Source organism: Cordyceps fumosorosea, assembly GCF_001636725.1.
Source record: "Cordyceps fumosorosea ARSEF 2679 chromosome Unknown scaffold_12, whole genome shotgun sequence".
NCBI lineage: Eukaryota > Fungi > Ascomycota > Sordariomycetes > Hypocreales > Cordycipitaceae > Cordyceps > Cordyceps fumosorosea.
The window spans coordinates 269,226-284,706 of record NW_017387312.1 but is presented as its reverse complement, the minus strand read 5'-3'; the positions used below and the strand labels follow the sequence as shown (position 1 = coordinate 284,706).

The window sequence follows — 15,481 nt, the reverse complement described above, 5'->3', positions numbered from 1 at the left end:
GCTCGATCTATTAGGGTATCGTGGGGGCCGATGGCTGGAGAGATAGATAGCCAGACAGACAGACCACTGACACTCGGACATACACGGGCTGAGCAAGGACGCTATGCCGTCAATGCATTCCATACAATAAGGGTCCAACTGATGCCATCTCGCCATGGCACCTAGTTGCTCCTTGTTGCTTTTCTTTCCAATCTCAACGTGCTACATCGTCTCCCAGGATCAACAGCCATTGTCCAAGCATGTCGACCCAGCCGCCTCGTCGTTTCTGTCACACGCATGTCTGATGAGCGCTTGGCCTTTTCACCCGGTGGATTACGCGACGAGTCATACCCAAACATTTGCATTTGAAATCCAGGCGCAACCTGCATGCCCCCCCCCCCCCGAATACTTTTTCTTCGTGTCTGCGCGCGGGAGTTGCGGAACGGCTTACAACAGGTTAGCAAGTTACAGGTTCTCTCTCTTGGCTGCGGGCGTCGCTCGCGGTGGCGCCATACGGGAGTGGCTTTCAATTCCTGTGTTAACCTTAACACCGCGAGAATCTGGCTGAGTAGTTTAGATTGGCTCAATGTTGAGTTCTAGAGTGGTCTCTGCAGATACGTTGCAGTAGCTTGGCCAGCCAATGCAGCTTGCAGGTCAACTGATGAGTCTTTTAGTAAGTAGTTTGCGAGTCAATTAGATGATACGATTCATTTTTCTTTTCGAAAAAAATCTCTGCCTATCCGTTGTTATCATTTGGCGTTACTCATTATTGGAACTTTTGTCATGGCAGAGTCCGTCCTCAGGTATCAGTGGACAAGGCACCGCAACCAGGTTGTGTCACTCCCCAGTTCAATGGCATAACTGTTTTCAAGCAACACGATTCACAATTCAGAATCCATCCCCCATGGTAAAAGCTTGAATTCCTTTTGCCCACGCAATTCTCGAAGTTGTGGGAGATCGGAAATGTCAGGCTTGTGTCACAGCTTCCTTGGCTAGTGTTTTAAAAGTTGGCCGACTGGCCAGGCATGTTTCATAACATTCATCGTAACTAATCCAGGGTCCTTTCCTTTTGCCCCGGGTTTCTGATCTTTTCTGACGAACCCTGCGCCCGCCCGCCACAGTTTTGGGGAGGGGGAGATGGGGGCTATATCCTGTGGCGGTTTCAATAGGTAGTTATACGTCACGCTCCCCATTGGTTGTTGGTGAGATAGAATCTTGGGGTCCCCCGATGTAAGCGGCGCGAAACCAGAGATCGGCGGGCAGCCAAGCACGACGAGTAGCTTAATAGTGGTGGCTTTTATTCCTACGACTTATTACAGTTTTGAATTTCACATCATACAAAGCGTAGTGGAAAAAAACAACAGTTTTAAGAAAATATAACATGCCAAGCCTGGGCAGGATGAAATGGTTCGACAAAGGCGCAGCAGGTGCGGGCGATGAACAGAAAAGGCAAGACAAGACTGGGCGGCATGGAAGGAACGGTTCGAAAAAGGTGCGGGCGATGAACAAAAAGCCAAGATGGATCAATGTAGAGCAGGACGGGGCAGAGCAAGGGCGCAGCACGGCAGACGAACTCTGCCCTTCTCACACGAGACGCATGCCAAGCTCTTGACCATTCTTCCAACGCAGAACCTGCTCAGCCTGCAGCTTGTACCAGCCATGAATCACCTCACGGTCGACATAGCCCGTATGCGGCGTCAACAGAACCTGGCTGCGGCCATCCCTGCCCCATTCCGTCGTCCGCCACTCGCTGTCCGCGGGGAGGGGCTCCACGTCGTAGACGTCGAGGGCGGCACCGCGAATCCGGCCCTGCTGCAGGACATCGAGCAGATCCCTCTCGACGACCAGCGGCCCGCGGGCGGTGTTGACGAACAGCGCCTCTGACTTCATCCTGCGCAGATCGTCGGCGGTGACGAGGCCCCGCGAGCGGTCCGACAGCACGAGGTGCAGGCTGACCACGTCGGCCCTGCGGAACAGGTCCTCCCGCGAGACGCTGGCAAAGGTCGGCCGGCCGTCGGGCTGGACGACCGACTCGAACCCCGCCGCTCGGGCCTGCTCGTCGGCCCTGGCCTGAGTCAGGCTGGGGCTCCACGCGATGACCTGCATGCCCAGCGCCGCGCGCAGCATCCTGGCCGTCTGCGCACCCAGGCGGCCCAGGCCGACCACCCCCAGCGTCTTGCCGGACAGGCTGGTGCTAAGGCCCGTCTGCCAGCCGCCGCTCTTGACGCAGGCGTCGGAGGCGGCGACGTTCTTGGCCAGAGCCATGATCAGGGCGAGGACGTGCTCCGCCGTCGCGCCCACGGTCGGCGGCGCGTGGTCCGGGTCGGTGGACGGCGGCACGTCGACGACGGTGGCCACCACGACGCCCTTCTCCCGGAAGGCGTCGAGGTCCAGCGCGAGGTTGCGCGCGCCGTTGGTGAGCAGTAGCTTCAGCTTCGGCAGTCGCCTGACTAGTTCCGCCGGGAACGGAGTGCGTTCTCGCGTTGTGCCTGGTTCGAGGTAGGGTTAGAAATCTCGCTCACCATCTCCCAATCTTGGCCGCCCCGGCCAATGGCAACGGCTCGGGAAATCACGTACATCTGTCTGAGACCAGGCAGATGCACACGTTCCCGGATATTTCACGTACTGATGATTTCAAATGGCTCCAGCCGATGTGCCAACTGATCCCGAACGCTCTGCGGGGTCGCGGGATGATTGTAAGGTAGCAGCGTATCCTTGAAGTAGCTGATTTCAAATTCATCGCCAAGAGTTCCAAAGTATTGTTCCGCCACACCCTGGTAATCGTCTAGAACGGCTATTTTCAGACCCATTGTGAACCAGGATTTCTTGGACGAGTTATTTACAGAGTCAAGTTCCACCCCCGCAGCCAAGTCGTCGTGGATGGGGTAGTATATTGACCAGGAGAAGACTCGTCATTCACATATGCCGCTAGTTAGTCGTTGATTTGTAACGTTTCAATACCATGTCCACCACCAGGATTATAGTTTAATGTATTTTGCGAATTTCATACTGGATCTGTTTTACCGCTCTAATTCATCTTGGCCTTGCATCTATCGGCTTTTAATCTATTTCCTTACCTAGTTCCTCATTTCCTTGCTTCCGTCACCCTGCCTTACCGCTTAAGACTTTACCCGACTTTCACTTTTTTAGTCCACTCCTTTCTACTCACTACTTGTTCAGCCTTTATTTCATTCTTATAAACTGCAATGATTCTTTTTCATCATCATACTGTCAATTGCAGTAACCAAGATTCACTATTGCGCTATTATACAACGGCCAGGCGCCGCCACTCTCCGCGAGTAGCATCCTCGTCAGCACCCTCTCGCCAATTTTCTGCCTCAAATCTTTGGCATACGCGAAGCACCGTCCAAGCGAATGACCTCACCATTGAGCATCTCGTTCTCAATAATCTGGCGAACAAGGGAAGCAAACTCGGGGGCGCGACCCGATCTCGTGGGAAAGACAAACGTGTTCTCGAGGTTCTTTCGCACCTTGTCCGGCATGGCACTCGTCATTCCCGTCTCGAACAGACTGGGGGCAATGGTCATGGCGCGAATGCCGTAGCGACCGAGATCTCTGGCCATGGGAAGAGTGAGCGATCGGATGGCGCCCTTGGAGGCGGAGTACGACACTTGGCCGTTCTGCCCGTCGAATGCAGCGGAAGATGCGACCATGATGATGACACCATGATCGCTGTCCGGGGACTCGCGCTTGGTCTTGACCATGGCTTCGCAAGTCTGGCGGGCGAGATCAATGGTGCCGCGCAAGTTTACGCCAACGACAAAGTCGAAATCATCGATGCTAAAGGGGGTGCCGTGGCGGTTGACAATCTCGGTGAGAATCAGCTTTTTTCCTTCGTTTCTCTTGATGACCGGGTGAGCATGGAGAGAGCCGATTAATACATACAGGCGCGGGAAGGGCGACACCAGCAGCAGTGATGGCACCGCCGATGGTCTTGCCAGACTGCTTGGCCCATTCCACGGTGCCCTGGACAGCGGCTGCGATGCTCTCACTCTCCAAGACATTGCATACAAAAAATCGGGCAGCCGATCCTAGGGTTTTCACGAATTCCTGTCCATTTTCCTCGTTTTGGTCGAGGACAGCAACATGGCCGCCTTGGGCGACAAGGTCCTCGCAACAAGCGCGACCTAATCCCGAGGCGCTGTAGCGGTGGTTAGCATGTGGTGAGGGAGAATAGAGCGTAGAGCGTAGAGTTGTAGTCTTACCCGCCGGAGACCAGGAATGTGTGGCTCGAAATCTTCATGATTTTATGTACAGATGTGCGATTCAGATGTGTGATTCGATCAAGGACCTTCGATGATGGTGTTGTAGTCTGCAAAGATGATCTTCTGCTGGTGAAGCTTGCATCTGGCTCATGGTGCCTCGGCCCGCGGAGGGACCGCTGGGGCGCCGAAGGCCCGGTACTGGGGCCTTCCAACATACATAGGTACCTGGCGAAGTGTAGGTAGGAATCAGCATGACCATTTGTTGAAGGACAAAGAGGTGCACCCAAGTATATGTCAAACTTTCTATTAAAATGAGATGGCGCAGGAAAGTATACTTTTACTGGGCAAGAGACTACAAAGCATTGTCGCACAAACCAAAGTAGACGCCCCAGGTACCTTTGTACATACAGTACATACATATGTACATACATACAACATACTGTACGTACCTATCTCGACTCCCTCTAACACGGAGATGGAGCTGCACGCGCCCCAGCAATCGACAAGACACGAAACGATCAATACAGATCAGAACCGAAATTGCGGCTTAGAATGTGGAACTCATTACAGTATGCTATTTTAACATATTCTCTAAATAAATAGTTTCAGCCTCGTTCCAGAAGCTCTAGATGTATATGTGATGTCTGCTATTGTGCTTATGTAAGTGTTCCTTATCAGCGCACTCAGTCACCTGCCCAACGCCAAGAGCCGCTGAGTGCGACGGTCTGAGTTGACGCCAGTAAAGGCTGGCGCCATCGACTACTTCGACATTGTTCACCGCTGCCCCGCGATGCTGCTCGGGAGATGCCTTTGACACAACTTTGCACCGAATAGCCACTCGATTTCCATCACCATGACGCGACCCCGAGGCTCCTCGGCTGGCAGCGAGGAGAGCGCCGCCACAACCAGAGAGCAGGTAAGGGGTTGTTCGGCACCCGCGGGATGGGTCCGTTGACGGCTGACACGGGAGTGTAGGAGCTCGGAAGCATGTACGATTATCTGGCCAAGATTATCCTCCTGGGGCCAAGCGGGTCGGGAAAGTAAGATGCCACTGCAGATAACCCCAGTGACGACCATGCTGACAGCTGTAGGTCTTGTCTACTGCATCGATTTGTGAAGAACGAATGGCGAGTATTGTCATCGCAAACCATAGGCGTGGAATTTGCCAGCAAAATCATCAAGGTCGGCACCGGCGCCAGGCGCAAAAGAATAAAGCTACAGGTAAGACATGGTCCGGCCGGGCTGCGGCACGGACGCGGCTGACATGAATGCCATGGCCAGCTCTGGGATACAGCTGGTACAGAACGATTTCGATCCGTTTCCCGATCATACTATCGAGGTGCCGCCGGCGCCATCCTCGTTTACGACATATCATCACACGGTTCCTTCCGTGGCCTGCAGCCTTTCCTTAACGACGCGCGAGCTCTGGCCTCGCCCAACCTTAGCCTACTACTCGTCGGCAACAAGCTCGATCTGGCCAACGAATCCCTCGTCGACACGTCCATGCCGCCTCCCACGCCAAGCAGCGTCAGCTCTAACTCGACCATCACTGCGGGCGGCTTCGCCAGCTCGTACTCGACGATAAACACGCAAACCACGACGAGGGGCAGGGACTATGCGGGGTCCATCAGCGCCGGCTCCGTGCAAAAGGCCACCTACGCCCCGGACGGCCGCGAGATCTCGAGCTCGGAGGCTACACGGTGGGCCAGCACACAGGGCATCTCGGTCGTCACCGAGGCCAGCGCCCTGAATGGAGAAGGCGTCGACGAGATATTCGCCCGGCTGGCCCGCATCATCCTAACCAAGATTGAGCTCGGCGACATCGACCCGGACGACCCGATGAGCGGTATCCAATACGGCGATAGCAGCGCCTGGAACAACGCGAGCGACGGCGGCAGCATCAAGAGCTCCATGACGGGCGCCACCGTCGATGACGCCGGTCTTCCCGGGCTGCGTAGGAGGCGCAAGGGCAAGAACCGCAGTCAGAACTGGGGCGGCCTCCGCGAGTGGGAAGAGGTCTTTACCTTGACCAACAGGCGACGGGGAGGCAATTGCTGCTAAACAGTGCCACAAGCAGGAGCTTGTAGGAATTGATACGATGATGCGGGGGTGGTATTCTGTTATTTGAACTACAAATCGAGGCTTCTTGTCAAAGGGGAAGGGCTTCTTGATTCGCGCATTCGCTTGTTACGGACAGCATGGAGTTTTTGGAGTACATTCGTTTCATAGATTGCCGTGGTTCCCAGTGTTGCTGCTTGCAAGGACGGACGGGACTCTTGACGGGCCTGAAGCGGCAATTTATATAGTCGTTTTCCCCAACTAATAATCGAGATTTCCTTTTGTCTTGATCAATATGTTCGAACATCCCGTCTGTACTAGCTGACTGACTGGCTGGCTTATTGCATCGGCCGGACATGAATACTAAGTTAGTGATGCGGGGAGTCTCCGCAAGGCGGCTCGGTGTCATATAATACCGTTGACCATTTCACTGGGACGTGCACTAATACGCAGAATGCATCACTATACTTTAATACGCTGAACAAAAGTTCCATTAGTTTAGTTGCGCCATACACCGTCTTTTCATTGTCGTACTCGCAATGCTGTCCGAGGCTGGGAATTAGGTACCTTATTAGCTGTTTTTGTATTGCATTTCGACCTTCCTCCGACCTGCCCCTCTAAGCCGAGCCGACTTGCCCCGCCAACCCCCGGAATGGACATACCGACTTGTCCTCAACAATTCAGGCCGCCTATTTATTTCTTCACCTTCCTGCCACCTGCGGGCCGTCGCGTGGCCTCAATCCAACTCCTCCCGGCATAATTACCCCCTAGACGCTGTGAGCTCACATTCCGACGTCTCAGCCGTTTGTCGATAACCGTCGCTGCCATGGTGTCCATGGCGTCCCGCACCGTCATTCCCATTGACAAGAACTGGCAGTTCAAACAGGCCGACAAGCAAGGTGGCGACGAGTACCGCGCCGTATCTCAGTTCCCTACCAATGTCCATCTGGATCTTATGCACCATGGCCTCATCCCGGACCCGTTCATCGGCAAGAACGAGAACAACGTCCAATGGGTCGGCGAGGCGCAATGGACATACAGGACGACCTTTGCCAGTCCAGAGGTCAAGGCTGGCGCCAAAGCCGTTCTAGCATTTGACGGACTCGACACCTTTGCTACTGTCACACTGAATGGCAAGGTCATCCTCGAGATTGACAGCATGTTTCTTCCCGAGCGCGTCGACGTCACAACGCACCTATCTCATAGCGGCGACAACGAGCTGGTCATCACATTTGATAGCGCCTACCTGCGTGGCTGGAAACGCGTCGAGCAGTTCCCTGAGCACGTATGGAGCTGCTGGAATGGGGACAGCTCTCGTTTAGCAGTCAGAAAGGCTCAATACCACTGGGTATGTTTTGCTAATTCGACTTCAATTGTCAATGTGACTTTTTGCTGACCTTTCGGGTTAGGGATGGGACTGGGGCCCTGCTTTGATCACCTGTGGCCCTTGGAGACCCGTAAACCTCGAAATATACGAGTCCAGGCTGACTGATCTGTATACGAATATCGACATTGATGACTGTCTTAAACGCGCCAAAGTCACTGCGCACGCAACAACAGAGGGGACCGGGGCAACGCATGTCCGCGTTGATGTGTCCCTCGACGGCAAGTATGTGGCCTCTGAAACGATCCCCGCCACCAGCACTGCTTCGGTCACTTTCCATATTGCAAACCCTGAGCTGTGGTATCCTATCAGATATGGCAAGCAGCCACTCTACACCATCAAGGCAACGCTCCTTGCCGACGGCACTACCATTGACACCATCTCCAAAAAGATTGGTCTGCGCCGCGCCCGTCTTGTCGAGCACGCGCTCGAAGACCAGCCGGGTACCAGTTTTTTCTTTGAAATCAACAACATTCCAATTTTCTGCGGCGGCAGCAACTGGATTCCTGCGGATAACTTCATTCCTCGCATCTCGCCGAAAAGATACCGCGACTGGGTCAAGCTGGTCGCTGATGGCAACCAGTTCATGATCCGAGTTTGGGGCGGTGGGCTCTACGAGGAGGCGGAATTCTATGAAGCATGCGATGAGATGGGCATTCTTGTCTGGCATGACTTTATGTTTGGCTGCGGCAACTACCCTGTCTGGCCCGAGATGCTGGAGTCCATTGATCGCGAAGCCAGGGTCAACGTCACTCGGCTGCGTCATCACCCTTCCATTGTGATCTGGGCCGGCAACAATGAAGACTACCAGCTTGCGGAGTCGGAACCACTCGGCTATGATCGCAAAGACATGAATGAGGCTAATTGGCTGAAATCCAAATTCCCAGCCCGCTACATTTACGAAAAGGTGCTCGCAGACGTATGCAGAGACCTCATTCCGGATGTGCCATACCACTACGGCAGCCCTTGGGGTGGCAAGGCCACCACTGACCCCACGATCGGAGACATTCACCAGTGGAATGTGTGGCATGGCTCGCAGGAGAAGTACCAAAATTTTGACAAGTTGGTCGGTCGCTTTGTTTCAGAGTTTGGTATGGAGGCATTCCCATCCGTCAAGACCATCGACGCGTACTTACCCGAGGGCAAAAACGACCCTGAACGCTATCCACAGTCCTCCACCGTTGACTTTCACAACAAGGCTGCCGGTCATGAGCGCAGATTAGCTCTCTACTTGGTAGAGAACATGCGTTATGGTCCTGATCCCCTCGAACAATACGTCTACTCCACCCAGCTGATGCAGGCCGAATGCCTTGCCTCGGCGTATCGCCTGTGGAAGCGTGAGTGGAAGGGTCCCGGCCGAGAATACTGCGGTGGCGCGCTGGTTTGGCAGATCAACGACTGCTGGCCCGTCAGCTCGTGGGCCATTTGCGATTACTACCTTCGTCCCAAGCATGCCTACTACACCGTCAAAAGAGAGATGGCGTCCATCTCAATTGGCATGACCAGAAGGGAACATCAGTATCCCAGAGACAAATATACAAGAGCGCATATCGACACTAAGACCAAGATTGAGATTTGGGGCTCCAACCTGATGCTGGAGGATCTGACCGTTGACTGCGTAGTCAAAGCGTGGGACGTCGAGACCGGTAAGGAGACCTTTTCTAAGAATGTGGTAAAGTTCATGGTGCTGCCCTCAAATCGCTCAACGGAAATCTACGCCATGGATGTTCCTGTCAGCGCCCCTGGCCTGGAGAGTCGCACCGTCGTAGCGGCGTATCTCTTCCGGGACGGGAAGCAAATTGCGCGATACGTCAACTGGCCCGAACCTCTCAAGTACTTGCACCTCCAAAAGCCTCAGCACCTCACGGCGGAGCTCTCTTCGGACCTCAAGTCGGTCGCCGTCAAGGCCGAGGTTCCGGTTAAGGGCGTCGCGGTGGAATGTGAGGAGGACGGCGTCACGTTTGATGACAACCTGGTCGACATTGTACCTGGCGAGGTCGTCCACATCGGTGTCGGCGGTGCTTCGCAGAACACAGTCATTGCTACACGTTACCTCAACATGCTCAGCTAGTTGAATAGATGAACAGAGTTACAAGTATGATCTTCCTGAAGTACGCCCATAAATTCATGCCCCTTTAAGGCTTGTATAGCTTTATAAAAAGTTCTTCACAAATACAGCACAGGCCCTTGGCAAACAGCATCACGTCGATCACACTTCGGCAACATTTACAACGTCGCCTTGCTGGTTCACTGCTAGCTTCTTCTTTGCGAGGGATGCCTTTACCGGATTTTCAGCGGCAAAGATTTCATCCAATTCTTCGAGCTGGTAAGTGGTCAGCGCCAGTCACTATGCGGCCCGTGAATAAAGGGAAACCTACCGTTCTTCCCTTAGTCTCGGGGAGGACGAAATACACGTAAACGGTCATGACGGCGTCCCAGATGGTAAAGATGATGTACGTGCGCCAGCCGATCCTGGCCATGCTCACCGGCCAGGCAAACTGGTTGAGGAGGCCGGCCGCGTTGACCGCGAGGTTGCCAAATGCCATGCCCTTGGCGCGCTGCTCAAACGACAGCACCTCGACGATGTAGAGGCCCTGGAGGGGCGTGACGCCGACGGAGAAGACGGCGCCGAAGAGGAAAATCATGGCGAGCGCCGCGCGGGACGCATCGCCGTCGGTGTACACGGGCGCGCCGTCGGGCCCCGCGGTGCCGGCATACGACGCGGCGAACCGCGACGAGGCGACAGTCATGCCGAGCCAGACGACGGTGCAGCCGGCAAACGAGAAGAGCAGCAGCGGGCGGCGCCCGACGCGGTCGACGAGCACGGCGCCGGCGCACGCGCACGCGAACTGGATGACGTTGTTGGCGAGCGTAATGTTGCTCTGCTGCACGGGGTCCGCGTAGCCGGCGTTGTACAGGACGGAGCCGAGGAAGTAGCTGAGGACGGCGTTGCCGAGCCACTGCGCGAGCGCGGCGACGGAGACGCTGCACACCAGCCGGTACGCGGCGGCGCGGTTGCGGAAGAGCGCCGAGTAGTCATACCACCGCTTGTCGGCGCCGTCGAGGTCCAGCGCGGCCTCGTACTCGCGCATCTGCAGGGCCGGCCAGACCGAGTCCGCGTCGCCGGCGCCGTGATGGCGGACAAGGAAGGCGCGGGCGCGCTCGGGCCGCCCGTGGACCCACAGCCAGCGCGGCGACTCGGGCAGCCACGGGCACAGGAGCAGGACGAGCCCGCTGAAGAGGCATTGCAACCAGGTGGCGAGGCGCCAGGAAAAGGCCGCCGAGACGCTGAGGCCGCCGCGGGCGGCGCCAGCGGCGAGGATCGCGCCGGCAAGCCAGAGGCAGTTGTAGATGGCGCCGACGACGCCCCGGTACGCCGGGTGGTTGATCTCGACGACGTAGACGGGGCCGGCGGACGCTGCTAGCCCGACGCCGAAGCCGAGCAGGAAGCGTCCGCCCATGAACTGCCCTCCACCACCGCTATGTGCCGCGGTGCCCTGCAAGATGGTACCAACGATGACAAGGGCCGCTCCGACGGCCATGCCGGCGCGCCGGCCAAAGCGGTCGATGACGGGCCCGACGAGGGGCAGCACCGCGACGCCACCAATCTGATACATGGCGGCAACGATGCCCGCGCCGAGGCCATCGTGGCCGACGCGGTACGTCGCCTGGAAGTCGTGATTCTGCAGCAGGTTGTTGATGAGCGACGCGTCATAACCATTCATGGTGGAGCAGAGGAAGCCGACGACGGAGAAGAGGTAGACCAGGACCATGCCCGGCGCCCACGTGCGCGGCGGCTCTTTGAGGAGCGCTTCCTGAAAGGCCTCATTGCCGTGGACGACCTTTTCCTGGACGGGGACCTGAAGATGAAAAAGGTTCCATTGTCAGCAAAAGAAACGGGGAAATGTGTTGAGTAGAGACATCGGGATTGCGGCGGGCGCACTATTTTAGTATCTGGGCCGGCTTCACGCGAGCTGGAATTGGCGACCATCTTTTGCACCTCGTTGTTTCCCATAATTTAAAGGTCTTTTGAATCACGCGAGCGAGAAATCGAGCGACGTCCTTGAGGGAGGGAGCGTGAGGTCATCGCCGACTGTCGTGGCATCTGCGGAGGCGGGCCGGCGACTCCATTAATAAGTACCGGGAAAGCAAGGCCAGAGCTGCATTAACCCCTCAACCGCTCACGCAGGAGCCATGTCGAAAGGCAACGGCGAGCAACGGGCGGATAGGGCAGCCAGGCCGCGGGGGAGCGCCACTGGAAAACCGTCAATCCACCGTCGTCGCAGTCTCCAAGGTTAGCTCGGGACTATGAAGAAAGGCGTTGGCGCTCCCATCCATCTCGCTGTTCAAGGTCACCAGACACTTGCTCGAAGGTTCTCTGGGATAGCATCTGTCTTGTTTACGGGGAGTGACCTGTCGCTGATGGCTTGACTGGGGAGATAAGGGACGAAGCAAAGGAGGCAACTGCCGCGCTTCCAGGTGCACGTTCCAGAGCTCGATTTATTGATTACAGCTTCCTTAACCAACTTTAGAAAAATTACGGCGAATCTCTTTGACTACCACCGCATTTCGCCAAGCTGCAGATTTGTTAGTCCAAGCAGTCGGTCTTCGGCGAAGGATCCGGCTTGCAGTGCAGGCGTGCTTCTGCGTCAATAGCACCTGGCAGTGTTGATATGCACGAGCTAGCTATTGTGAATACCTCGGTATGCGTATTGCCTACTTTGGCCGTCAGGCACGGAGTGTTATATCGCCGCGCCGAAATGATGCCACGGCGCGGGTATATGGAAGACCGCCCACTTCAACACTGCCAAAGAATATGAGCATGCAGAAGAAAATGTGGTTTCAGTACTCATGTGGAGGCACATGTATGTCACCACGTATCGATTCTACTTCCGCAGGAATGCTGCAGGCAGGTGGTCGGGAACTGGTGGTGCCGCTCGGTGGCTTGCATCGCAGAACGAGCCAGAAATGGTTCGACTGCGGGTGCGGGGAAAGTTCTTGCGTCACGAGAGACGGAGACAAGACAGTCATTCAGCGTATGTTTAAGGTGGGCAGGCAATCGTCCATGGCACAGCGTTGTATTTAGTGGTTACACACTCAAGCGTCAAGGTGTCACGCAGTAAATGTCGGAGCTCTAGGAGCCACGCCCGTGTAGGTCAAAGGAGGCGCGAACAGTCAACAGACTGGGACGCAGACAGGCGTGGACTATGATGGCCCTTTCAATCTTGCAACCGAATGTTTCAATTACCGGCGAGAAGGAGACAGCCCAAGGGCTGGCCTCCCATCCGCCGCCCTGCATCGCCAGCCTGCTCCCGCCTGCAGATACAAAACGTATCGCTGACGGGAGACTCCGTTCTCCGCGTCGCCCCCACAGATTGTGGAAGCTGCGCGTTGTCGAGAGACTCGTGAGGAAATTCGAGTGGCCGTACAAAGATTCGCTGCGTTGTGTTTCGTACATTGTCGGGGGGTTTCGCATGTCACAAAGCGCACAGGGCACGCACGAGAGAAAGCAAAGAGAGAATGCCGCAATCCACCAGTAGACCTACCTTTCCAGGATCGGACCTTCATAAATCATATCTGATAGGCCTCCCGAGCGGCGTCGCATGGTGCGTGGCAGCAGTTGTAATGAACGCCAGGTTGATGATGAAGGGGGGAAAATTCTGACATCGTCCTTGAGCTCCCCACTCCACAAAGTAGCTCCCGCAAGTGGCCCACATCGATAAGATGCCGACTTACACACGGTAGGTAGGATAAGAATCATATTACCACTGTATTAGATTTCCAAAGCCAATCGTTAACACATAAGAAACTTGGGGGAATGCTTTCCTTACGCATATAGATTGAGATTGAGGAAGTGACAGACTGAGAAAAATGCAGATGCTACGCCTATTGGGTATTACACAAAATCCATTTACCCTCGTACACAATTTAGATGGCTCCAGCGCGTGCGGCCTCTCCTGCGTTGTCATAAACCAGCTCTTCCATCTTTCTCTTGGCCTTGCCCAGACTGTCCTCGCCAACGCCCATTCGCCGGGCAACGTATCTCTGAGCCACAATGCCGATGGAAAGAGAGAGCGTCTCCTCGATCCATTCCGCAACCCATTCTCTTGGGTCAACTGCTCCACTATCAATGATGTCGCGAATTTCCGCTGGGACCGAAGAGTCAGCTTCCGCCTGCTCATCGTCGCCAGACTTGGGCGTGAGGGGAGTGTTGGTGTCCAGCCAGCGTGCCCATTTGGCAGGCATGCTCTGGCTGACGGTGGCATATTCGATCTGGTGAACTGGATCGAGGATGAAGACAGCAAAAGAAACATGACTATCTTCTTCCTCTTTTTCAGCCTTGTCCTCCTTGTCCTTCTCGGCCGACGCCGTGCGGGCAAACAGGGTGCCATCGTCATCCGTCTCGATAGCCTGGATGGCCAGGAAAAGATTTGACGTTCGCACGGGGTTGGTTTCGCTGGAATCTTCCGTGGCCCTGGTCTTGGCTTGCTCTACACCTCCAGTGGCAGAAAAGTACTCTTCGGCGTAGCCTTCAGCGTTGGCACGGCAAAGCTTGGTGCCCTCCGTCAAGCCCTTGATTAGTCCGAGTTCTCGCACAGAGTCTGACTGGCGCCACCAAGGGCCATCTCGCCAGCCTGCATTGCTCTCGCGGGCTCTGCGAGAGCCACTCTCTTGGCCACGCTGGACGACCAGAAGGTCGCCACCCTCGACCTGCGACATGACACGAGAGAAGACACCATGAATGAGAGGGTCCATGGATGGATATCCGACAAGGTCGTGCGTGATGTGAATAAGGAGGCGCTCGTGGGAACTGATAGGAGGTGCAATTGTGTTGAGGATATTGGTAAAGGTCGGCAGAGCGCGATGGCGCAAATCGTCACCTAGCATACCATGTTAGTAATTATAGTGCTGCGTATCGATGCATCAATTTGATGGAAGAGCCTACCGTAATTCCGTAGGGCCCCAATGTCGAGGCCTTTGAAGCCCCTCACCTGTTCAGCCCATTTCTTCGCATCCTCGTTCTGCTGGACTTCCTTGTAGGCGGCTTCGGCTTGCTTCATGGCAGCGCTGGCCGTGGACATAATACCACCCCACCAGCTGCCACCACTTGCTGCTGGAGGCTGCTCCACGGCAACCTTCTTGTCGGCATCCTGAAGCTCCGAGCTCGTAGCACTGGGCGTGAAACTGGCACGAGCACTCCGGGCGCTGTCGGTCGACTTGCGCTTGTCTTCGGCGGCCGGGGCTCCGGCACCAGGTCGCTTTCCGCCGATACGAGGGGTGTGCGGACGGGAGGTGGGAGGTGCGGAAGCGAGCTGCGACTCGAGATCGGCGAGGATGTCTGTGTCGCCAGCGGACTTGGCGCCACCGGCCTTGGAGCTCTTGGGGGCGGCCTTTCCGGCCTTGGCGTCGCCGCCGATGCCAGAGAAGAGCTCGTCGAGGTTATCTTCGGCGGCAGGGGTCTTGGTCTTTTTCGACGCCATTGTGGTACGAGGTTGTGATGCTATGAAGGTGGTTTATGAATGACGTTGGAGGTCGATTGGAAAATGGGGGGAAGGGCTGAACGGATTGGTTACAGTTGGTGGGGTGACGACGCTGGAGCTAACGGGCAGCCGCCGACTGGGGTAGTCTACCAAGTTGGATGTTTACTTCTCTTGTCTCAACTTTTGTAGACTGAGAACAGAGTGACAAAATAGAAAGTATGAAGTCTGGGGCTCTACCATCGAAGTCAATGACATTCATAAAGCAAATCATTGAAGGCAATGGTCAAGCAGGTTTTGTCAACTGAGAACCTCCTTCTCCAAGTAAGTACCGACCAGCCTTAGATGCTAAGGTG

At 55.6% G+C, this 15,481-nt stretch overlaps 6 protein-coding genes across 6 annotated transcripts; 2 read left to right on the top strand and 4 right to left on the bottom strand.

Moving 5' to 3' along the window:
* Window positions 1-1,563: 1,563 nt before the first annotated feature.
* ISF_05186 (D-isomer specific 2-hydroxyacid dehydrogenase) lies at window positions 1,564-2,789 on the bottom strand (the record flags this gene model as incomplete). The annotated part of the gene is made up of 2 exons (XM_018848791.1): window positions 1,564-2,468; window positions 2,606-2,789. The coding sequence occupies 2 exons, from the start codon at window positions 2,787-2,789 to the stop codon at window positions 1,564-1,566; spliced, it is 1,089 nt and encodes a 362-aa protein (XP_018703927.1).
* A 528-nt stretch (window positions 2,790-3,317) lies between these two features.
* ISF_05185 (3-hydroxyacyl-CoA dehydrogenase) lies at window positions 3,318-4,243 on the bottom strand (the record flags this gene model as incomplete). Its single annotated transcript, XM_018848790.1, has 3 exons — window positions 3,318-3,809; window positions 3,886-4,141; window positions 4,206-4,243. The coding sequence occupies 3 exons, from the start codon at window positions 4,241-4,243 to the stop codon at window positions 3,318-3,320; spliced, it is 786 nt and encodes a 261-aa protein (XP_018703926.1).
* An 815-nt stretch (window positions 4,244-5,058) lies between these two features.
* On the top strand, window positions 5,059-6,266 carry ISF_05184 (rab like protein; the record flags this gene model as incomplete). Its single annotated transcript, XM_018848789.1, has 4 exons — window positions 5,059-5,121; window positions 5,181-5,245; window positions 5,297-5,426; window positions 5,487-6,266. The coding sequence occupies 4 exons, from the start codon at window positions 5,059-5,061 to the stop codon at window positions 6,264-6,266; spliced, it is 1,038 nt and encodes a 345-aa protein (XP_018703925.1).
* Window positions 6,267-7,089: 823 nt separating this feature from the next.
* On the top strand, window positions 7,090-9,718 carry ISF_05183 (beta-mannosidase; the record flags this gene model as incomplete). Its single annotated transcript, XM_018848788.1, has 2 exons — window positions 7,090-7,611; window positions 7,673-9,718. 2 exons carry the CDS (start codon window positions 7,090-7,092, stop codon window positions 9,716-9,718), a joined length of 2,568 nt encoding a protein of 855 aa, XP_018703924.1.
* Window positions 9,719-9,856: 138 nt separating this feature from the next.
* ISF_05182 (General substrate transporter) lies at window positions 9,857-11,662 on the bottom strand (the record flags this gene model as incomplete). The annotated part of the gene is made up of 3 exons (XM_018848787.1): window positions 9,857-9,970; window positions 10,026-11,507; window positions 11,591-11,662. 3 exons carry the CDS (start codon window positions 11,660-11,662, stop codon window positions 9,857-9,859), a joined length of 1,668 nt encoding a protein of 555 aa, XP_018703923.1.
* A 1,913-nt stretch (window positions 11,663-13,575) lies between these two features.
* Window positions 13,576-15,128, bottom strand: ISF_05181 (putative protein family UPF0615; the record flags this gene model as incomplete). Its single annotated transcript, XM_018848786.1, has 2 exons — window positions 13,576-14,528; window positions 14,594-15,128. 2 exons carry the CDS (start codon window positions 15,126-15,128, stop codon window positions 13,576-13,578), a joined length of 1,488 nt encoding a protein of 495 aa, XP_018703922.1.
* Between the last annotated feature and the right edge of the window lie 353 nt (window positions 15,129-15,481).